Raw genomic sequence first — 27,070 nt, forward strand, 5'->3', positions numbered from 1 at the left:
CTAGACAACATAGCTTGCAACTCCAAGAGGGACTTCTGCCTTCTATTTGAAGGGAAGAGAGAGACAAGTAAGGAGGGCTTATTTTATTTTTTTGGCAACTTTGATGCATGTTTACCCACGGTAGAAGTGGGCATGAGGTAGAGTCCTGAGGCCCCTATTCCAGGACCTAGCTCTTGGACAACATTTCTAGACATACCCTGGGCCGGAAAAGAATCCACTGTCTTGAAGAGAAAGACCCAGTCCTGGCAGGATTCATTATCTGCTAGCTAAAGATCCCTTAGGTACTGAATAATCAGCAGTGGTACCCAGGCAGTACTCATGGTGGGCCTTGGTTGAGACTGAGAGACATACTGGCTTCAGATGTGACCCAGCACATTTCCAGCTGTGGTGGCTATGGCTAGGGACTCCTTCTTCTTGAGGAAAAATGGAGGAAGAGAAAAGGTGACTTCATCTTGCGGATTAGGTACCAGCTTGGCCCCAACAGGGTAGAGCACCAAGGATTCTCAGATTCCAGGCTTTGGTCTTGGCTCTGAGATGGCATTAGTGCACCATCCCTGGTCCAGAGGGGAGCTCACTTCACTGAAGGGAGAGTCCTAGGCCTGGCAGCATTTACCACAAGCTAACTAAAGAGCCCTGGGTCCTTGAATAAACATCAGAGGTAACCAGATAATACTCACCACATAACCGGGGTGGTGATAGTTATGGGGAGAAACTTCTCTACTTGTGGGTAGACGAGGGAAGTAGGGAAGGACTTTGTTTTGTGGCTTGGGTGACAGGTAGATTCCTAAAGTAACTGACTCAAGGTGCTGGCTGTTGGATGGCATCTCTTGACCTACCTGGGACCAAGGGGAACTTGCCACACTGAAGAAAAGAAAACAAGCCTGGTTGGCTTCACCACCTGCTGATTTTAAAGCTCTGCAGGCTCGAGTGAACATAGACAATAGCAAGGCAGTGGTTACTGAAAGACTTGGTTGAGATCCAGTTCTGTGCTGGCTTTAGATCTGACCTAGCACAGTTCAAGTGGTGGTGGCCACAGGGATGCTTATGCCACCCTTCCTCATCTATATGTAGCTCATCACAGAGAGAGACTGTTTATCCAGGGGAAAGTAGGAAGAGAACAAGCGCTTTTGCTTTGCAATCCAGATAATTCTTCCAGATCTATCCAAGAAGAATTTTGTGGAAGTACCTGCATGAATCTTTTAAGAGCCACAGCATTACTGGGCTTGGGTTGCCCCCTAATGTATATATGACTACAGTGATCAAAAACTTAGATCACAACACCCAAATTCCTTTAAGTATCTGAAAAACCTTCCCAAGAAGCACACATACAAACAACCTCAGACTGCAAAGAGTCCAATAAATACCCAATTCTTCAGTGGCCAGACAATGATAAACATTCACAAGCATCAAGACTATCCAGGAAAACATGACCTCACCAAACAAACTAAATAATGAACCAGGGACTCATCCTGTTGAGAGAGACATATGTGAACTTTCAGACAGATGATTTAAAATAGCTGTCTTGAGGAAACTGAAAGATATTCAAGATAACATAGAGATGGAGTCCAGAATCCTATGAGATCAATTTAGCAAACAGATCGAATAATTAAAAAGAATGAAGCAAAAACTCTGGAGTTGAAAAATACAATTGAGATACTGAAGAGTAAATCAGTCTCTTACCAGCAGCATTAATGAAGTAGAAGTAAGAATTAGTGAGCTTTAAGACATGCCATCACAAAACATACAGAGGAGACAAAAAAAAGATATAATAACAGAGAACTTCCCAAACCTAGAGAAAGATGTCAATATCTAAGTACAAGAAGGCTATTGTACACCAAAGAGATTTAACCCAAAGAAGACAACTTCAAGGTATTTAATAATCAAACACTTAAAAGTCAAAGATAAAGAAAAATTCCTGAAAGCAGCAAGAGAAAAGAAACAATTAACATACATGGGGCTCCAATATATCTGGCAACAGACTTCGCAGTGGAAAACTTTTAGGCCAGGAGAGAATGGCATGACATATTTAAAGTGCTGAAGGAAAAAAAGCTGTATCCTAGAATAGTATGTCCAGTAAAAATATCCTTCATATAGGAAGAAGATATAATTTCCCATACAAACAAAAACTGAGGGATTTCATGAATACCAGACTTGCCTACCAGAACTGCTAAAAGGAGTACTTCAACCAGAAAGAAAAGGAAGTTAATGAGCAATAAGAAATCATCTGATGATACAAAACTCAGTGGCAATAGTAAATACACAGAAAAACACAGAATATTTTAACACTGTAATTGTGGTGTCTAAACTAGTCATATCTTGAGTAAAAACAACCTAGAAGATAACTATTCAAAAATAATAACTACAACAACTTTTCAAGACATAGACAGCATATTAAGATGTAAACAGAAGCAACAAAAAGTTAAAAAGCAGGAGGATGAAGTTCAATGTCGAATTTTTATTACAATTCTCTTTTTTTGTTTATACAATCATTGTTAAGTCATCAGTTTAAAATAATGAGTTATAGAATATTATTTGCAAAGGTCATGGTATCTTCAAATAAAAAAAGTACAGCAGATACACACACAAAAAGCAAGAAATTAAAACATACCACTAAAAGGAAGACAGGAAAGAAAGAAGAGAAGATCACAAATCAACTAGAAAACAACAAAATGGCAAGAGTAAGATCTTACCTATCAACAATAATATTAAATGTAAATAGACTAACCTCTCCAATTAAAAGCATAGAGTGGCTGAATGGATGAAAAAACAAGACTCAATGATTGGTTACCAGTAAGAAATACACTTCACCTATAAAGACACATATGGACTGAAAATAAGGAATGGAAAAAGATATTCCATGCCAATGGAAACTAAAAAGGAGCAGGAATACTTATACCAGACATGATACATTTCAATACAAAAACTATAAACTGAGACAAAGAAGGTTATTATATAATGGTACAGAGGTCAATTCGGCAAGGGGATATAACAATTTTAAATATATATGCACCCAACACTGGAGCACCCAAATATATAAAGCAATTATTATTAGAGAAAAAGAGGGAGATAGACCACAAAACAAAAATAGCTGGAGACCTCAACACCCCACTTTCAGTATTGGAGAGATCACCCAGACAAAAAATCAACAAAGAAACACTGGACTTAGACTGCATTATAGACCAAATAGACCTAATAGATATTTACAGAGCATTTCATCCAATGCTGAATACACATGCTTCTTCTTAGCACATAGGTCATTCTCAGGGATAGACCATATATTAGACAACAAAACAAGTCTTAATTTTTTTTTAATAATTGAAATTATATCAAGTGTCTCCTCTGATGACAATGGAATAAAACTAGAAATCAACAATGAGGAATTTTGGAAACTATACAAACACATGGAAATTAAACAATATGACCCTGAATGACCAGTGGGTCAATGAGCAGATTATGAAGGAAATTTAAAAATTTCTTTAAACTAATGATAATGGAAGAAGAACCTACCAAATATTATAAAATACAGTGAAAGCACTACTAAGAGGTAAATTTATAGCTGTAAGCACCAATATCAGATATATTAAAAAATCTTTAAATAACCTAACAATGCATCTTAAAGAACTAGAAAAGCAAAAGCAAATGGAACCCAAAATTAGTAGAAGACAAGGTCATAATAAAGATCTGAGCAGAAATAAATGAAATTGAAATGTGGTGAATAATACAAAAGACCAATGAAATGAAAAATTGGTGGTTAAAAGATAAATATAGTCAACAAACCTTTAGCCAGATTATCCAAGAAAAAAAGAGAGAAGACCCAAATCAGCAAAATCAGAGATGATAGTAGAGACATCACAAGCAATACCGCAGAAATCCAAAAGATTACTAGATGATACTATGAGAAACTATATGCAAATAAATTGGAAAACCTAGAAGAAATGAATAAATCCTTATACACATACAACCTACTAAGATTGAACCATGAAACGATCCAAAACCTGAACAGAGCAATAACAAGTAATAAGATCGAAGCTGTAATAGGAAGTCTCCTAGCAAAGAAAACATCAGGACCTGATGGCTTCACTGATGAGTTTTACTAAACATTTAAAGAAGAACTAACACCAATTCTATTCAAACTATTCCCAAAAATAGAGGAGTAAGGAATACTTCCAATCTCATTCTACAAGGCCAGTATTATCCTGATAAAAGAATCAGAAAAAGACAGGTCAAAAAAAGAAAACTACATTCCAGTATCCCTGATAAACATTGATGCAAAAATCCTCAACAAAATAACAGCAAACCAAAATCAACAACACATTAAAAAGAGCATTCATCACCACCAAGTGGAATTTATCCCAGGAATGCAAAGATGGTTCAACCTACATAAATCAATCAGTGTGGTGCATTATATTTACAGAATTGAAGGACAAAAATTATATAATTATTTTAATTGATACTGAAAAAGCATTTGACACAATCCAATATCCCTTTATGATAAAAACCTAAATAAACTAGGTATAGAATGAACATACCTCAACAAAATAAAAGCTGTGTACTAAAGACCCACAGCTAGATTCAGACTGAATAGGAAAAAACTGTCTTTTCTCTAAGATCTGGAACACGACAAGGATGTCCACTTTCATCACTGTTATTCAACATAGTACTCAAAGTCCTAGCTAGGGCAATCAGGCAGAAGAAAGAAATAAAGGGCATTCAAATTGGAAAGGAATAAGTCAAATTATCTTTGTTTGCAGATGGTATAATCTTATATTTGAAAACACCCAAAAATCCCACCAAAAAAATTGAGAACAGATAAATAAATTCAGTATAGTTGCAGGATACAAAATCAACATAGAAAAACCAGTAGCATTTCTGTATGCCAACAGTGAACAATCTGAAAAATAAATCAAGAAATTAATCCCATTAACAATAGCTAGAAATAAAATTAGATACCTAGGAATTAACTTAACCAAAGAAGTGAACAATCTCTACAATGAAAACTTAAAACATTGATGAAAGAAATTGAAGAGGATACAAAAAAATGGAAATACATATGTTCCTGGATTAGAAGAATTAATATTTTTTAAATGTCCATACTACTCAAAGCAATCTATAGATTCAATGCAATCCCTACCAAAATATCAATGACATTCTTCACAGAAATAGAAAAAACATTCCTAAAATTTTTATGGAACCACAAAAGACCCAGAATAGCCAAAATCAGCTTGAGCAAAAAGAACAAAACAGGAGGAATCATATTACCTGACTTCAAATTATACTACAGAGATATAGTAATCAAAACAATATAGTACTGTCATAAAAACAGACATATAGAACAATGGAATAGAATAGAGAACCCAGAACCAAATCTATATATCTACAGTGAACTCATTTTTGATAAAGGTGCCAAGAATATGCATTGGAGAAAGACAATCTCTTCAGTAAGTGGTGTTGGGAAAGTTGGGTATCTGCAGTCAGAGCAATGATACTGGACCACCATCTCTCACCATATAGAAAAATCACATCAAAATGGATTTACAGCTTAATGCTAATACCTCAAACTATGAAACTACTATAAGAAAATGTTGGGGAAATTCTCCAGGACATTGGACTGTGAAACAAGTTTTGAGTAATACTCCACAAGCACAGGCAACCAAACAAAATTGGACAAATGGGATCACATCAAGCTAAAGAGCTTCCACACAGCAAAGGAAACAATCAATAAAGTGAAGAGACAATCTGCAGAAATTGATAATATATTTGCAAAATATCCATGTGACAATGAATTAATAGCTACAGTAAATAAGGAGCTCAAACAACTCTATGGGAAAATACCTAATAATTTGATTAGAAAATGGGCAAAAGTTCTGAATGAACATTTCTCAAAAGAAGACATATACATGGAAAACATATATATGAAAAGGTGCTCAACATAATTTATCATCAGAGAAACGTAAATCAAAACTACATTGAGATACCATCTCACCCTAGTTAAAATGGCTATTATCAAAGAGACAGGCAAAAACAAATGCTGGCACAGATGTAGAGACATCTGTAGATGTCTGTTTTTATGGCAGTACTATGTTGTTTTGGTTACTGTATCTCTGTAGTATAATTTGACATTGACATTGTTGGTAGGAATGTAGATTAGGACAACCACTATGGACAACAGCTTGGATGTTCCTCAAAAATCTACAAAAACTACCATGTGATCCAGCATTCCCACTGCTAAGGACATACCCAAAGTAAAGGCAATCAGTCTATTGAAGATATATCTGTGCTCCTATGTTTATTGTGGCAGTATTCACCATAGCCAAGATTTGAAAGTTACCTAAGTGTCCATCAATGAATGAATGAATAAAGAAAATGTGGTACATATACACAATGAAATACTATTCGGCCACAAAAAAAGAATGCGATCCTGTCATTTGCAACAACATGGCTGGAATTGGAAGTCATTATGTTAAGTGAAATAAGGCAGACACAGAAAGATAAACTTTGCTTATTCTCACTCATTTATAGGAGCTGAAAATTAAAACAGTTGAATTCATGGAAGTAGAGATAGAATGATGGTTACCAGCAGCTGGGAAGGGTATTAGGGTGGGTGGAGTGGGGACAGTTAATGGGCATAAAAATTTCGTTAGATGTAATGAATAAGATCTAGTATTTATAGCACACCAGAGTGACTATAGTTAAGAATAATTTATTGTACATTATAAAAGAACTGAAAGAATATGTGTGGATTGTTTGTAAAACAAAGAAACAATAAATGTTTGAGGTGATGGATACCCCATTAATCCTGATGACATTATTATGCATTATAGGCCTGTATCAAAATATCTCATGTACCCCATAACTATATACACCTCCTGTGTACCTACAAAAATGAAAAATTTAAAAATAAGTAAATAAAAATTGGAATGGAAAATTAACACAGAAATTGAACAAAAAAACTAGAGTTAGGAAATAATGCTTTCAATTTTTAGCTCCAACAAATGAGTGAGGACTAAATGTTTATTCTCTCAAAAGACTAATGAAATAGATAGGCCCAGGCCAGAAAAAATATTTTAGAAAAGGAATGAGAAGTTCATTGTAGATTCTGGATATTAGCCCTTTGTCAGATAAGTAGATTGCAAAAATTTTCTCCCATTCTGTAGGTTGCGTGTTCACTCTGATGGTAGTTTCTTTTGCTGTGCAGAAGTTCTTTAGTTTAATTAGATCCCATTTGTCAATTTTGGCTTTTGTTGCCATTGCTTTTGGTGTTTTAGGCATGAAGTCCTTGCGCATGCCTATGTCCTGAATGGTATTGCCTAGGTTTTCTTCTAGGGTTTTTATGGTTTTAGGTCTAACATTTAAGTCTTTAATCCATCTTGAATTAATTTTTGTGTTAGGTGTAAGGAAGGGATCAAGTTTCAGCTTTCTACATATGGCTAGCCAGTTTTCCCAGCACCATTTATTAAATAGGGAATCCTTTCCCCATTTCTTGTTTTTGTCAGGTTTGTCAAAGATCAGATGGTTGTAGATGTGTGGTATTATTTCTGAGGGATCCGTTCTGTTCCATTGGTCTGTATCTCTGTTTTGGTACCAGTACCATGGAACTCCAACAAATTTACAAGAAAAAAACAGACAACCCCATCAACAAGTGGGCGAAGGACATGAACAGACACTTCTCAAAAGAAGACATTTATGCAGCCAAAAGACACATGAAAAAATGCTCATCATCATTGGCCATCAGAGAAACGCAAATCAAAACTACAATGAGATACCATCTCACACCAATTAGAATGGCCATCATTAAAAAGTCAGGAAACAACAGCTGCTGGAGAGGATGTGGAGAAATAGGAACACCTTTACATTGTTGGTGGGACTGTAAACTAGTTCAACCATTGTGGAAGTCAGTGTGGCGATTCCTCAGGGATCTAGAACTAGAAATACCATTTGACCCACCCATCCCATTACTGGGTATATACCCAAAGATTATAAATCATGCTGCTATAAAGATACATGCACATGTATGTTTATTGTGGCACTATTCACAATAGCAAAGACTTGGAACCAAGCCAAATTTCCAACACTGATAGACTGGTTAAGAAACTGTGGCACATATACACAATGGAATACTATGCAGCTGTAAAAAATGATGAGTTCATGTCCTTTGTAGGGACATGGATGAAGCTGGAAACCATCATTCTCAGCAAACTATCGCAAGGACAAAAAACCAAACACCGCATGTTCTCACTCATAAGTGGGAATTGAACAGTGAGAACACATGGACACAGAAAGGGGAACATCACACACTGGGGCCTGTTATGGGGTGGTGGGGAGGGGGAGGGATAGCATTTGGAGATATATGTAATGTTAAATGACGAGTTACTGGGTGCAGCACACCAACATGGCACATGTATACATATGTAACAAACCTGCACGTTGTGCACATGTACCCTAAAACTTAAAGTATAATAAAAAAAAGAAAAATAATGAGAAGATCTATAACCAGAATTACTAATAAGATTAAAGTTATATAAATGAGTAGCATACAAAACTATGAAATATTAAAGTCTAGAGAAAAACTTCTCACCGGCTTACTGTGCCACATAGACATGCCCATAAGGGGTTATGGTTCAGCAATCAGCACAAGCCTAGGGCAGCTATAATCCTCTGCACCTTTTTGGCAGGTCCCTTCCAGCCACAAGTTACTTGGTTTGTTTTCAATAATAAACAAATAATATCATTTTCTTTGTTTGCCATGGCATGGAAAAGTTGGATGGCAATTATCTGCCAAAATAATAATGATATCTAGCAAATACGAACCATCAAAATGGACTCAAGGTGAGTATAATATCTCTATAGACCAATAAGCAAACAATAAAATAATGAATGAACATTGACAAAGACACTATTCTCAAGTGGTTTTATTTCTGTGTTCCACATAATCTTTAACGAACAAGAATATAATATTGTTTAAATTATTCTTGCCCATAGGAAAAGTTTTTAAAATACCTGTTCATTTTATAAGGTTGGTACAATTTTAATTCTAAGGCATGACAGAGTAATAAAAATGTTACTGCCCAGCATCAGGAACACAGGTAGACACAAATGTTAAATGTTAATCAATCATCATGTTCTACAATATATGGGAGGTTTAATAAATCATGACCAAGTAAAGTTTAGTCCACGAATCAAGGGATAATAAGTGGGAAACTTATTAATATAATTAATTAATGGAGAAAATGTAATCATGTTATTGAGTGCCCGAAAAGTAACTTAATAAAATTAACACTCTTTCTAATAAAAATAATTTTAAAAGACTGAGCTATTTATTAAATATTATCATATTTATTTTAAAATTTAAAATTTTTAACATTGTTTTGGAGTTTCAAGTTAAGGCCATACATGATAAGATAAATCTGGCCACATGTTTAGAAAATAAGAAAGAAATTACATTATTATATAATGTATTAATATGAATGGTAAATCAAAGAGATTAGTAGAATTTAAAAATTTGGCTGGTGGCTGGATACAAAATATGCATACATAAAAATGGATGTTTTTCTTCATACTAACAAAATTCCAATTGCATATAAATGGAAAATTTTCTAGTTCACCTTGTTAATAAAACGGGAAAATATTTAAGAAACAACATACAGGCCAGCACTGTGGCTCACGCCTGTAATCTCAGCACTTTGGAAGGCCCAGGAGGGTGGATCACAAGGTCAAGAGATCAAGACGATCCTGGCCAACATAGTGAAATCCTGTCTCTACTAAAAATACAAAAATTAGCTGGGCATGGTTGCATGCACCTGTAATTCCAGCTACTCAGGAGGCTCAGGCAGGAGAATCATTTGAACCCAGGAGGCAGAGGTTGCAGTGAGCTGAGATCACACCACTGTACTCCAGCTTGGCGACACAGCAGGACTCCATCTCAAAAAAAAAAAAAAATACAAAAAATAAAGGTCCTATGTGAAGAAAATAATAATTTTTATCAAACAATAAAACCTGAACATATATAAATAAATACCATATTTCTGGGTGAGAATTCAGTATAATACAAATAACCATCCTTTCTAAGTTTATATTTAAACATAAGTGATTTCAATTACAATCTTGTTTTTGTAGAGATACTGGGAAATATGCTTTTAAAGTTCCAGAGAAGGAAAATTAAATGCTTTGTAATATCCAAGAAACATCTCAAGAAGTATGCCTTTCCAAATATTAAAAATCACTTTTAGGCCACTTTATCAATATATGGTTGTATTGGCACAGGGATAGAGAAATCAGATGAACAGAATAACAAGGGCCCCTAAAAAGAGCTGTGTATATAAGGGAATCTCAAAGTAGGATAGGAGTATTATTTTAATTTGGTGGGGAAAGGATGATTTATTTAATAATTGATCGTGGTAAAATTGTTTATCTTTCTAAACAAAATATTTGTTTTCTTACTGTACACCCATAAACACGAATATATTTCAGATGAGTTAAAACATTACATATAGGACATTAGAAGATAATTAAGTTGAATATTTTTGTAACCTTGTTGTGGAGGAGACTGTTTGTAAGTGACCTATATATGGAGAAAATGTATTTAACTACTTTCAAAAGAATATGTCTATACAAATCAGGAAATGTTCACGTATAAATAGCTTGTATATAAAGTAGTCGAGCAAAGAAAAATGAATCAGAAAAAAATAGACAAAGGATGTGAATAGACAACTTACAGAAGAAGAAATATAAACTACCAACCAACATATCAAAAGATCTTTAACTTCATTAATATTCAAGAGTATGCAAATTATATCAGCAATTAGATATATTTCCTTAATAATTTGAAAAAAAATTTAAAGTGGGATAATAGTTCTTATAAGGATTTAAGAGAAGGGGAATTATATTACTGGTGACAATTGCTACCACCATTTTAAAAAACAAAATGACAATTTTTACTAAAATTAATTTTTAAAGTGTTATACTATTTGTAATGTTTAATTTTATGTGTCAACATAGCTAGGCTACGGTGCTCAGTTACTTGGTCAAACACCTGTCCAGATGTTGTTATCACGGTAGAATTTTAGATGTGATTAACATTTAAATTTGTAGACTTTGAGTGAAGCATATTACCCTCCATAATGTGGGTGAGCCTCATCTAATCAATTAAAGGTCTCAAATACAAAGACCAAGATTTCTTGAAGAAGCATTTCTTCCTCAAGAGTGCGACATAGAAACCCTGCCTGAATTTTGAGACTGCAGAGTTGGACTTGAGATTGCAACATCAACTTTTCTCTGCAGGCCCGCTGTACAGATTACAGAATTGCCAGCTTCCACAATGTGTGAGCCAATTCCTTAAAATAAATCTCTCTCGCTATATATATATACAATCTCTCTCGCTATATATATACAATCTCTCTCTCTATATATATATATAATATATGTATATATATACATATATATTCTACTGGTTCTATTTTTCTAGAGCATCCTGACTAATACACTCTTACGCCAGCAGTAACAGTTCTTGAAACTTCTACTACAAAGATAAAATGTGTGTGTGGGAGGTAGTGGGGTTGGGGAGAAGGCTGGGAAGAGAGAGAAAGAGAGCAAGAGAGAGACTGTCTTATTTCTGGTGGCAAAACTCTTGAAAAACTTATGTGTGTCCTTTGTTGAAAACTGGATACAAAGACAGTATAAAATATTATGCAGTTGTTAAAAAGTAATGGGTTAGTTCTGAAATTTAATTTGAGTGATTTCAGAAATGTATTAAGTTCGAAAAGCAAGTTACAAAAAAATACATTTAACAAACTTCTTTGTTTGCACAAAACAAGAGCATAAGTTTATGTCCGTTTGAACAAGGGAAAAATGTGGAACTAAATGTATGGGTAGGTGCCTGTGCAATGGTCTGTAAAAGCGAGAGTGTAGTAATGATTGATAATTTTGTGTGTGTGTATACAGTTTTAAAAATGTGTACATATACATGTGAGTGTTTTTATTTTACAAAAAAGGGTATGTTATGCCTACTATTTTCTAATGGGGTTGATTCCATTTTCTATAGTATTAGATATTATTCTATAACAATTTTTAATAGCTAAATGTATTCTTTTAAATGGTTATGTTTTATTTAGGTAAATTCTCCCTTCTTGGTGGACATTATTATGGTTTCTATTTTCTCTAAATTATAAAAAGATAGGGACAAAACCCTGTAAATTTACGTGTGTCTATGTATCCATTATAATGTCTTTATAAACAGTTTCTAGAATTTGATTTGCCAGGTCAATGGATATGTAGAATTCTATTTTTATTATTGTATTACTGATACTAGTAATTGCTAGTTATATGGTGTATTATTACTATTATTTTGAGACAGTCTTGCTCTATCACCCAGACTGGAGTGCAGTGGTGCGATCTCAGCTCACTGCAACTTCTGCCTCCTGAGTTTAAGTGATTCTCCTGCCTCAGCCTAGGCCGAGTAGCTGGGATTACAGGTGTGCATCACCACACCTGGCTAATTTTTGTAGTATTGCTAGAGACAGGGTTTCACCACGTTGGCCAGGCTGGCCTGGAACTCCTGACCTCAAGTGATTTGCCCACCTCGGCCTCCGAAAGTTCTGCGATTACAGGCATGAGCCACCTCACCCAGCTGGTATATTATTAATATTATCAAGACAGTATTTGTTTTTCTATTACTTCTGCTAATAATTGTACTACTGTTAATACAAATAATAAGGCCTTATCTTTTCTTCATACTTTGCTTATCTTTTCTTCATACTTTTTACATGAGACTCTTGTCATTAAGTCAAGACTTTAATGAAATGAGCCACAGGAATGAAGGTGGTTGGAGGTAGCTCTTAAAGGCTATGTTGATAGTTAATATTTGCAATTGTGATAAAATATACACACCTTTTCCATCTATCTATATTTTTACTTTCAACCATTGCCAAAGTTACCTGGAAAGTCACCTTTTATCATCAGTTCTGGATAACTTCTATTTAAAATATTTTGATATACAAATGTTCTGAAGACGATAATGACTTTTCCTTTACTGATTGTGATGATCATTGTGATGATTCTTTTTAAATAATTTAATATACCTTTCTTTGTTTTACAGTAGAAAAGTACTAAAAGGTGGCACTACATTATAACTAATCATTTCCTTTTTAGGACAAATAGAGCTGAAGACTAAGTACATAACAGGGCAGATTTACTCTTTTAAATTAATAATCATTTGAATTATGGGTCTTTATAAGTTTTGCTCTTCATGCTTCTGCAATTTATACCTTATTAATGGTATATTACCTATTATCATAAAATATTAATACTTACATAATGGCTTAAAGTTTTTCATTAATATGTAAATTTAAAGCTCTTTGCAGACAGCATTTTGTAGATACTTTTAAAGCATTCTGAACATATGTATCTTCTTTCTCATTTAAAAATTACTGTGATCAACATTTCCTTTGAATTTTGATGCTCACTACCTTGTATTTTTCTACTGAACCCAGGTAATTAGCAACAAACTTTGAGGAAAACTTAAAAATTATCTAATATTTTTTAGTTAATAATACCTATGTATTGAATTGTAAAATAATAATTAACCCAATTGTTTTTTATTTAATACCGTAGAAAGAAATCTCAATTTTTTTTCTGAAATTGCTGAAGTTGTTATCTCACCCTTTGACAGGTTCAGTGGGGGTGAGCCTTATATCTGATTGCCTGTATGTTGTCATTTCAGAGAACTGTTAATAGACCCTTATATTGGTTTTCTAGCCTGCAAATTTCAAGCCATGATAGTATTCTTTAATACATGACCTCGTATTTCCAAAGTTACAAAAGAACATAGTGCAACTGTATTACCTTCATTTCAGTGGGCCAGGGCAAGAGCTCCAGGTATAGAGCAGTGTATGGATTTTTATTTTTTATTTTGGTATTCTCTCTACACCAACACGTTTCTCTAATATTGGGTACTCTGCTGTGGAAAAACTTCTATATTGGAGAATTCTTCTGTTTTATTGTTTTAAGCTGTAGTGGAGTTTTTTGTTTTTAGGTTTTAAAAATCAATATATTTTGATTTTTAAAAAGAAAGTTAGAATGTATATTTTGGACTTATTTTTAATTGAATAATGTCCTGATTTATATTGTTTTAGTTCTTTGTATTGATTTTCTATTTTACATTATGCATTTTAAGCATTTAATATTTGGTTTTTGTCATCAAGTCTTGTTTTTCTTCTCTTTTAGAACATTCTTAGTTGTTTTAACACCTGTTCCAACATTTGACTTTTTTGGTGGGAGGGTTCAGATTCCTTTGGGAATCTGAAGAAAGCTATGGGTATTTTTCTCAGTATAGATTCATGACCCTGAAGCTAAACTGTAATATATACCATAACTTTAAAATTCTCCTGTTTTTTAGCCTTTATTCTTGGAAAATTAGAGTAAATCTGAGTTATTTCATGAAAGATCCAAGACGCCTCTTTTCTGGCTAGGTTACCTTGATCTTGAGATCTAGGCTGTCTCATACTGTCCAGCCAGGATCTTAATGGATTAATGAAGCCACTTACTTATTGAAGGCAAAGCAAAGTTTTACAAACACTCCATTTTATTTTGAACTCTTGAGTTATTTTCTATTTTGTAATGAGAGTTTTAATTGCTAAGGCAACCAGATAATTCCTGAATTCCTCCAGCCAGTAGTTCATTAAGAAGCCACTTCCTGTTAGAATGTCATTTAGGGAGTCTCCAGTAAAAGTAAGATGAGATGGAAATATTAAAGAAATGTTGAGATTAAATAATTGGTGTCTTTAAAAGTTAAATTTAAATGTTTTGTCCTTATAATTCATTATAATAAGAGAAAAATAATCTTCCATTGAGAATTTTTTCTAATCTAAACATCATTAGACTTTGGATTTTTAATCAATAGGTCCCTAGAGTCTAGAACAGTGCTTTTTGAATGAATGAATGTTTGAGCAATTCATGAAAATAAACAAATACTTCTGTTGAGATAAAAATTAGGTTTTAACATCTATAGGTTGTGGAAATTATTTGTACCACTTCAATTCTATGAGTTTACTTTCTATCAGATATGATAAAAAATAAATAATTAGATAAGATAGTATATTTTAGAAAGAAAATGAAAATAAAATTAAAAATTATATTTAAAATAGGAGCCATGTAAAATTAATCATATAATTGTATAAAATACTAAGAATAAAAGGGAAATTTATTTTAAAATAAACTTAAATCTTAACATTATTCACAGATATATCTTATATCTTTTTTGTTCCTCTCTTCTTTTACAGCTTTTATTGTTAGTGAATATTTTATAGCTTAACATTTACATTTCTTTATTGATTTTTTAATTGTATGTTTTTAGTGATTTTCTTGGTGCTTTTTTTTTTTTTTTTTAAGATGGAGTCTCGCTCTGTTGCCCAGGCTAGAGTTGAGTGGCTCCGTCTCCGCTCACTGAAAGCTCCGCCTCCCGAGTTCATGCCATTCTCCTGCCTCAGCCTCCTGAGTATCTGGGACTAGAGGCACCTGCCACCACGCCTGGCTAATTTTTTGTATTTTTAGTAGAGATGGGGTTTCACTGTGTTAGCCAGAATGGTCTTGATCTCCTGACCTCATGATCCACCCACCTCGGCCTCCCAAAGTGCTGGGATTACAGGCATGATCTTGGTGCTTTTATTAGGCCTTACAATATACACTTTAACTTATCTTGTCTACTTCATATTTACACTAACTTAAGTCTAGTGAGATATGGAAACATTACTTCTATATAGCATTATTCCCTTTCCCCACTTTTTGTACTATTAAATTAGACATATTACATCTATACATGTTACAAATCCAACAGTTTGTGACTATAATTGTTACATTATAAAACCGTAAGCTTTTTAAAGAAACTAAAAGATGAATGGATATATTCATAGAGTTTGTTATATTAATATTTCTATTTATCATTTTTAGTTCTCTTAATTTTTATGGATTTGAGCTACCATTTGGGGTAGTTTCACTATTCCAACTTTGCTGTCACCTGCCTCTTTGTGCACTTATTGTCAAATATATTTCTATATGTTATAGATCCAACAATACAATTATATATATGTGTATATATATAACAATATACACATAAAATGATACAATTATATATATAATTGTGTGTATATATATATATATACATAGAGAGAGAGGGGGGGTTTATATATATATGTTAATATAATTACTTTTTCAATTAGTTAAGAGAAAAAATATGCATTTATACCGATTAATAATTACATAATTAGCTTTGCCAGCACTCTGCTTTTTTTAATCTTAAAAAGCATGGCGGTCTCTTGACTTCAGCCTAAAGAGAACTTCCTTTATTAGCTCGTAAAAAGCATGCTGCTAGAAGTAAATCATTTTAGCTTGTATTCATCTGGAAACATTGTTATTTCACCTTCAGTTTTGAAAGATCATATTTTCTGGATTTAAGATTGTTGATTGAATTTCTCTCTTCTTTTTCTTCTTTCAGAACTTTGACAATGTCATACTACTGCCTTCTGGCTTCCATTGTTTCTCATAAGAGAGCCATAGTTAATTTTACTGGGGTTCCTTTGGACATGACTCATCATTTTTCTTGAGTTCAAGAAGATATTTTCGAGATTTTCTATCTTTAGATTTCAGTAGTTTTACTATGATGTGTCTAGATGTGGACCTCTTTACGTTCATTGGATTTCTTGGATGTGTAGATTAATTTTTCAAAATCAAGTTTTAGAATTTTTAGCTATTATTCTAATATTTATTTTCTGCCTTTTTCTCTCTGTCTCTCTTATTTTCTTGTACTGCCATTATTTGTACTGGTGGACTTAATTGTATCCCTCAACGTTTTGTGGGTCTGTTCACTTGTCTTCATTTTATTTCTGTTTTTCAGCATAATCTGTTGAGCCACCATAGTAAAATTTTTTTGTTTCAGTTATTGTACTTCTCAGTTGCAAATTTTTTGTTTTTTTTAAATTATTTTTATGCCTTTATTGATAGTCTTTATTTGAAAAGGCATTGTTATCATGCCTTTAACTGTATTTGATTTCTTTTAAGCATATTTACTTACTTAAGCTTGATTTTCTTTCAACATACTTATAACACCTGCTTTGAAGTCTTTGTTTGACCTGTTGTCTGGGCCCTTTCTATGTTCGTTTCTGTTGTCTGCCCTATTTTGTATATAATTTACATTTTTGTGTTTCTGTGCCTAATAACATTTTGTTTAAAATTAGACATTTTAGGTAATATATCGTAACAATCCGGGATACTGTAGCCCCACCCAGAGTTTCTTGTTGTGATTTATTTGTTTAATAACTTGGCTGGACTATTTTAGTGAAGCCTATTTTCCCTGCATTGTGCAGCCTCTGATATTGCTCCTCAGAGCATGCACCAGCTACAGTCAGCTATTTGGCCAGCTATGTTGCTCTTGGGAGGACAGTGGTATAAGCTTTGACTGTCTTCTCTGATTTCCCTGTTAAGCTGTCTGAACTTTTTTAGTATCAAACCCAGTGTCATCCTCCACTAATTGCTGGTTGATTGCTCTATTGTCTTTAACAATGCTCTGGAACATAAATTGCTCCACTGTCTGATTCATTTTATGTTGGGGCCCCTTCCAGGGTAATCTTTGAGGCTAGTTTTTGCTGTTTGCTCTAATCCCAGTACTCTTCTTAGCTCTTTTCCTGTTTCTCTCTGGAAAACTTCAACCTGATCTTCAGTTTACCTTTTTAGTCTCATGGAGCTACCATCCTCCTCTTAATTGCTTAACACCATAACCTCTACTGTTTTTAACAGTGCCTTTAGATTTGAAATTCTCCACACTCTGTTTCATAAAGTCAGTTCACTTTGAGGGGATGAGGGGAGCACTTCAGTGTCTACGTTCATATGGGCTACATTTATCCTTGGGCAAAATCACTGTGCCACTGTCCTAGATCAGAGGGAGGAGGCAGTGGCTCACTTTTTTCAGAGTGGCATTCACAAATAGAGTGCTCAGCTGTGACAGCAGTCTCTAGTCTTCTCAACTTGCCTCACCTGGCACAGAATCACTATCTTACAAGTGATCTGGAGTAAGAGTTACCAGGGCTCCAGTATTCTCTACCTGTTGCACCTTTATTAGAGCTTCTGCCTATCAGTGGGAGCTAGAGGGATGAAGAAAGCCCCAAACCTCTCAGCTATTCTTTCCTGACATAATACCTCTGAAACATGGAGGTAGGATCGGGATGTGAGATAAATTTATGCATTTCTTGCGAAAATACAATAGCCCTCAACTGGGACCCAGTGGTAGAGGGATCCTATGTTCTTGGCTGTACTTATTCAGGGTGGAACTTCTGTCATACTGAACTGGGGTTGAGGGAGGAAGGGAGGAAAGAAGAGAGAAAATTGTGGTTTAAATGGCAAAGATTCACTGTTAACACTGAGATGTAATAGATTTTCTTGAATAGATGTTTATTTTGCTGTATACCCATTGGACAATTTCCAAAGATATATAACTTAAAAAAAATTTCTACCAGATATTGTTTCCCTGGGAAGAGATTCCACAGAATTTCTCACATCTCTATTCCAGAAAATCATCTCCCCAACATGATCCTTTTCAAAGCCACTCTTCTGCTCAAAGCTCTGCAATGACTTTCCATCTCAGTGACCTTCTTTCTGTTTTTCAGACATGCCAAATGTGGTCTTGTCTCATGAAGCATACTTCTGCCTGGTTCTTTGCACTTGGTATTTGCTCTGACTAGAATGTTTTTTTCTGTGATACCCACTATATCTTGTCTCTTCTTAGCAATATTATCCCAGACCAGCCTATGTAAAAAGCAATTTACTTATTATATATTTTGTGTTTTATTTCTATACTATCTGTCTCTACATAGTAGAGAACATAACGTTCATCATGTTAGAAACTTTTTTTTTCTCTTCACAGGGCACATATTGAGCATTTGCAGAAAACTACTTTTCCCTTTAACATCCATTCTTTTCTTTTGGCAATTAACTGAAAACTAGAGATTGTATTCACACTCTCTCATGGCTAAGTATATTCATCAGACTACAATTTTTTGTTGTTGTTGTTATATTGGAAAGTGAGCAGAAGTAATGAGTACAACTTCGATTTTATGTGCTTAAATTGTTATTGTTCCCCCTTTGTTTTCACATTTCCTTATTCTGTGGGCTAGAGTGCATTCATCATGTAGCTGATGGCAGTGATTTTGGATATGGTAAAACAAAATCGAATGACTTTATGGAGCAGAGCTACTCCACTAGGCTAGACTGGTCAGCATGAGAAAGTAAACGGCCTTATTTAAATTATTATAAATTGTATTATCTTAGTATATTTTACCCTAACTAATTTGTATGTCATTAATACAAATATTTTGAATGAAGGAGTAAATAGGTGGAGTCTATTTAAAACATCTTAGAAGTGAGAAGTTTGCTTTCCTCAGTTAATTTTATTTCTCTTATTGAATAATAATGGTAATAATGGTAACCATCTACCTCATTTATCATTTTACTTCAAACAATTATTTTATCACTCAGAATGGATGTTGCTGATTTTTGGTAAATCACCTCCATGATATTGATGTGGTTTCTTTTGATCCTGTTTTATAAAGATATTTCTATAAAGATAGGCTGCTAAATTTTATCCAATGCCTTTCCTGTATGTACTTATATAATCACACTTTTTTCTTCCACTAATTTGTTGATGTAGTGAGTTTTACAATACATGATCATAGTGTTATTATTCTTTGCTTACATTACTAGATTCTTTTCACTAATATTTATAATTTTTGTGCCTGTGTTCACAGGTGAGATTGGTCTATGGTTTTCTTTTTATTGCCTTATTAGACCAGTAGGCATTGTAGTACAATATAGAGTAGGTTTGAAGAAAGATTACATCCTTTCTTTGTTTTTAATCTTAGAGGGAAAACATGTAGTTTTTGACCATTGAGTATGATGTTAGCTTGTAGATGCCATTTATTGGGTAATATTTTTGATCTATTGAGTTAAATAAAGCATAGTATTAAAATTAAGCTCACCTGTTTTTTTAAACTTTTTTTTAGTGTGACTAATCAAAAACTTAAAATTATTTTTGGCTTGTATTATGTTGGACATACTGCTCTAAAGCATATTTCCTAGTTTGTAATGAAGTACAAATATAATTTTTGTGATATAGTAATAACTGTTACCTCATTTAAAAAGTTCCTTCTTCACTAGGTTTGGAAAAAAAATAACTTCACACTGGTTACCTTATGTGTCTATAGATAATTTAGACATATTCTCCTTCCCATTATTTATTAAAATGCTTAGCCAGATGTAAGTACAGAATTGTTTGTAGATTCATGTCAGCCGAAATATCTCAGCATTCATTTATCCTCTGATGAATGTTGATGAACAAATCTTAGTTACTAAGTAGCATTATATAACAATAGTATGAAAATAAATATATTATTACATTCAATTTAACACCATGTTTTCTAAGATGTAAGTGAACTCATGACTGATTTTCATGTTTTTTAATGGCAAAAAACTAACAAATAGTTTTCTCCTCCCTTTATATTCAGCCCTGTGTATTTCCATAAAACACAGCAGGAAAAAATTATTAGAGGATGTGAAACAAAATGGATTTATATAACCAAAGGGTATGAAGATAAACTCCTTAAGGATCTCTTCTTCAAACCTGAAACTAGTATAAAAGGAAAGCTTGCATATTGGAAACATGTAAGTACAATTAGTTTATTATTTTTCTTTGAAATGTTTTTATTTAAGATATTAAAGTTATAATTTAGGTAGCACTATTATTTCTTCAGTCTCTATTAAATGTCCTTCATTACATTATTAATATCCTGCTTTATATTTTTTGATTGAAAAAAGTCACATAGTAATGTAATACAAATACATTTTTGTGGTGCATTAATAGTATACCACAACCATTTAATAATTTATGCTTTATATATATAATTTTTTATTTCGTTTTTACAAGTAGTAATAGTAACATAAAAACCACTTCTCAGTGGTTGAAAACATAAATATTTAGTTTATTAAAGAGTGGTAACTCTATAATACAACATTCATTCATTGTTTGATGCTATATTATAAATTGCTTTGAGGACACAATGGAAATAGAAAGAAATTTATTTATGTTGATTGAATGCCTACTATATCCCAGGCACTGTGCTAGACATTTTGCAAGTGGTATGTAACTTATTCTCTATAGCACCGTAGATAGATATTTTTATCTCATTTTGATCAATGTGAAAACTAAGAGACATAGAGGTTAATTAACTTACCAAAAGCTACATAATTAATAGGTAGGATCGGACTCCAGGTCTTCTGACTCCAGAATTTGTGCTTTTTTATCTTTATAATTTTGTTTTGATTTGGACACTAATTAATGGTAGAAATGAATACTTAGCATTATAGTAGAATTAGCTGGAGTGAACATTCTATAATTTCTAAAGCACTTGGTTTGTGATAAGCTCCTTCATATGTGGCTCTCTGCTTGAGTAGCCTGAACTACAAATATTTCTATTGCATTAGCATTGTTAGAAGGCAATACAAAAGGTCCAGATTGTCATTAGTCTTATTTCAAGGCAAATGAACACCTGTGTTCCAGATATAGCATAGGAATGTTCTCAACTCCTTAAATCGTGTGAAAGTTATTCATTGAATAAAAACATAGGATACAAAAGGCAAATATATTCTACTCAAAACTTGTCCCTCATCAGCACTCAGTGCGAACAGTATTAATTTGATCCAGATGATAGTGTGTATTATAAAATTATAAAGTTCATCTGAAGTATGTTTTGACCCTCTGTGTAGAATATAAAAGCACTAGATTTCAGAGCATACCACCTGCTTTTTTACATACTTTATACAGAGTATGATTTCAGAGTATGATTAGAGAGTATGATATCAGTATACTGATAACCAATTTGTTGTGTAATTGTAACTAATTTGAATATATTGACAACCAATGTGTGTGTGTATAAATATATATTATATGTACATATTGTGTTGTGGCAAGCAAATATATATGTGCATGAAATCAAATATTCATTTTCCAAAGATTTTTTAGTATGTATAAAGTTATATAAAATGTACCATTGTCAAGGTTTTGCAAGTATTTTGAATATTATGAAGTTTTTTCCAGATAAATTTATTATAAAGAATGTTTGAAATCTCCCTTGTATTTTTAATAATTCTGCTAACTATATCATTATTAATATTACTTTTTAAGAACTATTCTTTCATAGTTGATAAATACGTACATTGTGTTGTGCATTTTTATTTTTTATAACCACCATTCATAGAATATTATAGAAGTTGTCTTCATCTCAATTTCTTAAAGTAATTAAAATTATTTTTACTTGTAAGTTTTATTTTTTGATGAATACTTTCTTTGTATAAAATTGTCCTTCAATCTTCTGCTGGCTTCATTTGTAGTTTCCTCTTCAGCTCACTCAGTTGATATATTATTCTTTTATTATTATCTTTCATTATTCTTATTTTATTATTTATATAATAATTACATATTATTCTTTTATTCATTATGTATTCTTTTTATTCACTTATTATTCTTTTATCTTTTATTATTTTGAGTGGTAAAAATAATAATATCAACTAAGTGAGCTACCTGATTTCTTGTGCCTTGGAGTTTGGTTTGTAAGAAACTGTAGTGGTAATTGATAAATCTAAAGGAACAGCGAAAGGGTTAAGGAGTAGGGAAAGGGGTGGAGGTGAGAAAACATGAACATTTAATACTGAGAGTTCATAAAAAACAAGACAAAACAATAGCAACAACAAAACATGCCATGAGCAAACCAATACAAAGGATTAGCCAAGAATAGAATTCAAGGTTCAGTAATTAGATGAAGTAATCAGCATCTGAATCTTCTCCTGTGTGGGAATAAAACCTGCTTGACTTAAAGGGTTTAATAATTCCCCTAACTATGGAACCTAAAGTGCGAAGAGACAGAGGAGTGAGTTCAGGCTACATTCACTTAGGAAATACCACAGTGCAAAACTAGATGTTCAAATAAACATCCAGTGTTTATGGAGCAAGAACTAACTGTAAATGAGATAAAGAACCAGAAGTCAGAAGCCATGAGGAGTGAATTTGACAAAAGCAGCTGGGTCAGAATAGAAGAAATGGAGGATGTGGAACACTTCCTAGACACTTACTAGGGACGTTATTTTTCCATGGCTTACAGGTATTAAAGCGTAGTTATGACTGGTACAGATGAGGCTGGCATAAATACAGAACTGTGGGAGTTCAATTAGATCTAATTGAAGGAAAACTTGTATACTATTATGATAGATTTTAGGAAAATCTGAATACTAATATGAAAGATTTTGCTAGGATGCCTAAGGATATTTAAAATCGGCTTTGGTATGGTTGATCCTTTCCCTTGGAGGTTACTGCTGTTCTAAGCAAAATATATGTTCAGGGAGTAATAGCAAACACACCAATACCCCACCGGGGCTTTGACTTCAAATTCCTTATAAACTTATAGTAAGTAACCTAGGCTGGGCTGTGTTGTAATTCCTTTATTACCTATACTTTGTTGGCATAGTCTTCTTTCATCTACTTCCTATATTTCAAACACGAATTTTAGAAGGAATATAGTGTGAGAGATACTCACACCCATGGGAGCCAAAAGGAAATAGATGGGGGCATTTCCTAAAATATTTATGTCAGAGGCAGCCTAGCTCCCCTCCCTTCCTCCCCCCGCCATCCCCACTCCTTGCCACATACATCGGAAGCTTCCTTGTGCTGATTTAGTTCCTGTGTTGTAAGGAAGGAGAGAAAGCATCTGTGAAGTAAGAAAGTGATGGCCAGAAACCTTTACTGCTTCAACCATGTGGAAAGAAAAGAATCAGTCTATATGTTGTGAATTTCTATCTTTTTTGACAGTCCACTTCCTAGGATAATGATCTAATCTTTTTCTTAGAACTTGAGCAATACCCTTTCTCCTTGAGGCATGAAAATTGGAATTTCACACCCTCTGTCTTAATCTTCTGGAGAGGGTGCCTGATTCTCCCTGGTTATCAGCAAAGGAGGAAAGCTATCTATAGGGTAACCATATACAACCTCTCAGAGAGGGCTCTCTTACTCGGAACCACTTCTAACATACTGAATGTTCACATCTTGTACTCTCTGGCTTTGTATACCTCCAGAAAACACCTGACATAAAATAACCTGGCATTCAGCTATACTAAAGTAAGATTTGTTTTATAACTGCTGATTTGCTTGAATTCTAGAATATTTTTATTTATTTTTGCTTTCCTTCCAAAGATTAATTTTTCCCATAAATAAGACTCATGGAACTATATACATGCTATGTTGAGTGCCATTTTGTAAGATCAAATAAAATTAAATGTTCTCATATACAATTCTCCCTGTGAAACCTTTCCATTAATTATTACTAGATGTATTATTCTAAAAGTTTAAATATATATTTTTAAATCTGATGAGCTGTTTGTATTTAAATCTATTATAATTTTAATAAGGACTCAAAAATATCAACAAGATAACTTTTTAATTATACCACATAGGCCAGCCATGGTGGCTCTGTAATCTCAGCACTTAGGAAGGCCAAGGTGGATAGACTAATTGAGGCCAGGAGTTCAAGACCAGCCTGGCCAACATTGTGAGACCCCATCTCTACTAAAAATACAAAAATTAGCTGGGCATGATTGTATACTCCTGAAATCCCAGCTACTTGGGAGGCTGAGGCATGAGAATCACTTGAATCCCAGAGGCGGAGGAGGTTGCAGTGAGCAAAGATCACACCACTGCACTCCAGCCTGGGCAAAAGAGCAAGACTGTCTCAAAACACACACACACACACACACACACACACACACACACACCCCACGTAGATGTGAAAAAATACATTAAGGTATAGTCAGCAAGATATTAATAGTGTTCATAGTTAATACAATTTTAGATAATTATTGCTTTCTAAAGGTTTATACATCTTGTTAAAAATTCAAATATGTTTTATTTACAAAATAAAAACGTTTTTATTGTGAAAAAAATTTACTTACTTTTTTGATAACATAAATATAGAAATACTGCCTTCAGTTACCTCTGTTTTATATTTTATGCCACATCATCAGTTCTCTTCTTTTTAATTCATAAACTTTATTTGTTAGAGCAGTATTAGTTTCATAACAAAGTTGAGTGGGAAGTACAGAGAGTTTCCCTGTACCCTACAATTGGCATCCTACACCACAGTGGTAAATTTATTAAATAGATGGACCCATACTGATGCATCATTATCACCTAAAGTCCGTAGTTTCCATTGCGGTTCGCTGTTGGTGTTGTACACTTTATGGGTTTTGTCAAATGTATAATTGTATGTATTCACTATTGTAGTATACAGAATTGTTTCACTATTCTAAAAATTCTTTGTACTCTGCTTATCCTTCTTACCTTACCCCTGGCAACCACTGATCTTTTCACTGTCTCCACAGTTTTGCCTTTTCTGAAATGTCATATAGTTGAAATCATATAGTATGTAACCTTTTCAGATTGGCTTCTTTCACTTGGTGATATGTGTTTAAGTCTCCTTTATGCCTTTTCATGTGGCTTTGAGCACACATTTTATTTTTAGCACTGAATAATATTCCGTTGTATGAAAGATCATCAGTTCACCTGTTGAAGGACATCTGGTTTGCTTCCAAGTTTTGGCAATTATGAATAAAACTCCTACAAATATTGTATGCAAGTTTTTGTGTGGGCATGTTTTTTATTCATTTGGGTAAATACCAAGGAATACAATTGCTGGATTGTATGACAAGAATGTCATACAAACAGCTGTACCATTTTTCATTCCCATCAGCAATGAATAAGAGTTCCCGTTGCTACACAAGACCTCATCAGCTTTTGGTATTGTCAGTGTTTTGGATTTTGGTCATTCAAATAGGTTGTCACTAGTACCTCGTTGTTGCTTTAATTTATAATTCCCTTAATTATGTATGATGTTGAACATTTCATATGCTTACTTACCATCTATGTATATTCTTTGGTGAGGTGTAATTTTCCTTTTACTATTAAAAAGATGAGATAATTTGTCACTTGTCCTATATAAGAGAGGAAAGAGAAGGATTCACCTTACTCAGGACTATTGCATTGCGTAGCACAGGAGTGCATTTACATCACAGTCTATGTAGCTGGCTTTGACTAGAGTGTTGCAGAACACAGCTGGCAAGTCAGGGTGAGGTTGCTGTAATTTCATACATCAAGAACTAGTCTTATTTGATTGCTTTTAGTATTTTATGTCTACTTTAAATTCAGGTAAATATGGCGGGGGGAAGGACAGAGGGAGAATAATTAGTTCCATAATATTACAAGCCAAAGTATTGAAGCTACTGCTCATCTTCTTTTTTATCTTGTTCAACAGAAAATGATACTAAGAAAATAGTGAAGGAGTTGATTCTCTATGAGATTTAGGAAATGTGGAACTGGTCACCTTTTATAATATAGAATGTAAAAAAATATGTTTAAATATTTTTATTTTGGGGGTCAATTTATGTCATTGTTTTGTGAAATAGTGTGTTTCCTTATGCTGGAAAGTAAAATTTTATTATTATTCGGTTTCTGGGATTTGTTCTAGCTTAACTAATGCTAAGAAATGAGCTTTGTGATGACAGTCTTACATCTACTCTAAAAGTAGTCCTTTGTTATTGTATAACTCTCATTTTAGGGTTCCACCAGTAATGCAATTTATTTTAAATAGATATTTACTGAATATTTACAATATTCCAGGTACTGTAGTAAAGCATAAGGCCTAAAAACTTGCAATCAATCAAGTTCTATGCTAGAACTTGTAGGGGATGGGGAAGAGCTAGAGAAATCTCACTGGGCAGAGGTTGATTTTATAAAGAATGGAAATGAGGGAAATATAAACAATGAAGTACAGTTTAGTCAGTCAGCCACCTGCAACTAATGGGTCTCATAAGAAGCTGGAGTTGTCCTCAGTATTAGGAATTCTGAGAAGTAGTGGTTTTTAGTGTGTACTTAGGTAGAAGTATAAGAATTTATCAGAAGAATCTATAGGGAAGTTACTAGAGCTACCAGAGGCTA

At 33.5% G+C, this 27,070-nt stretch overlaps 1 protein-coding gene across 2 annotated transcripts in view; it reads left to right on the top strand.

Moving 5' to 3' along the window:
- Nucleotides 1-27,070, top strand: part of LRRIQ3 (leucine rich repeats and IQ motif containing 3) — a 172,442-nt gene that overhangs the window by 68,295 nt on the left and 77,077 nt on the right. For both annotated transcript variants that reach the window (XM_030825186.1, XM_003260200.2), the window contains exon 5: nt 20,541-20,697. In XM_030825186.1, the coding sequence (XP_030681046.1) occupies nt 20,541-20,697 (157 nt within the window). The remainder of the gene's footprint in view (nt 1-20,540; nt 20,698-27,070) is intronic.

The sequence above is a fragment of the Nomascus leucogenys genome, chromosome 12 (genome assembly GCF_006542625.1).
Source record: "Nomascus leucogenys isolate Asia chromosome 12, Asia_NLE_v1, whole genome shotgun sequence".
NCBI classification, from domain to species: Eukaryota; Metazoa; Chordata; class Mammalia; order Primates; family Hylobatidae; genus Nomascus; species Nomascus leucogenys.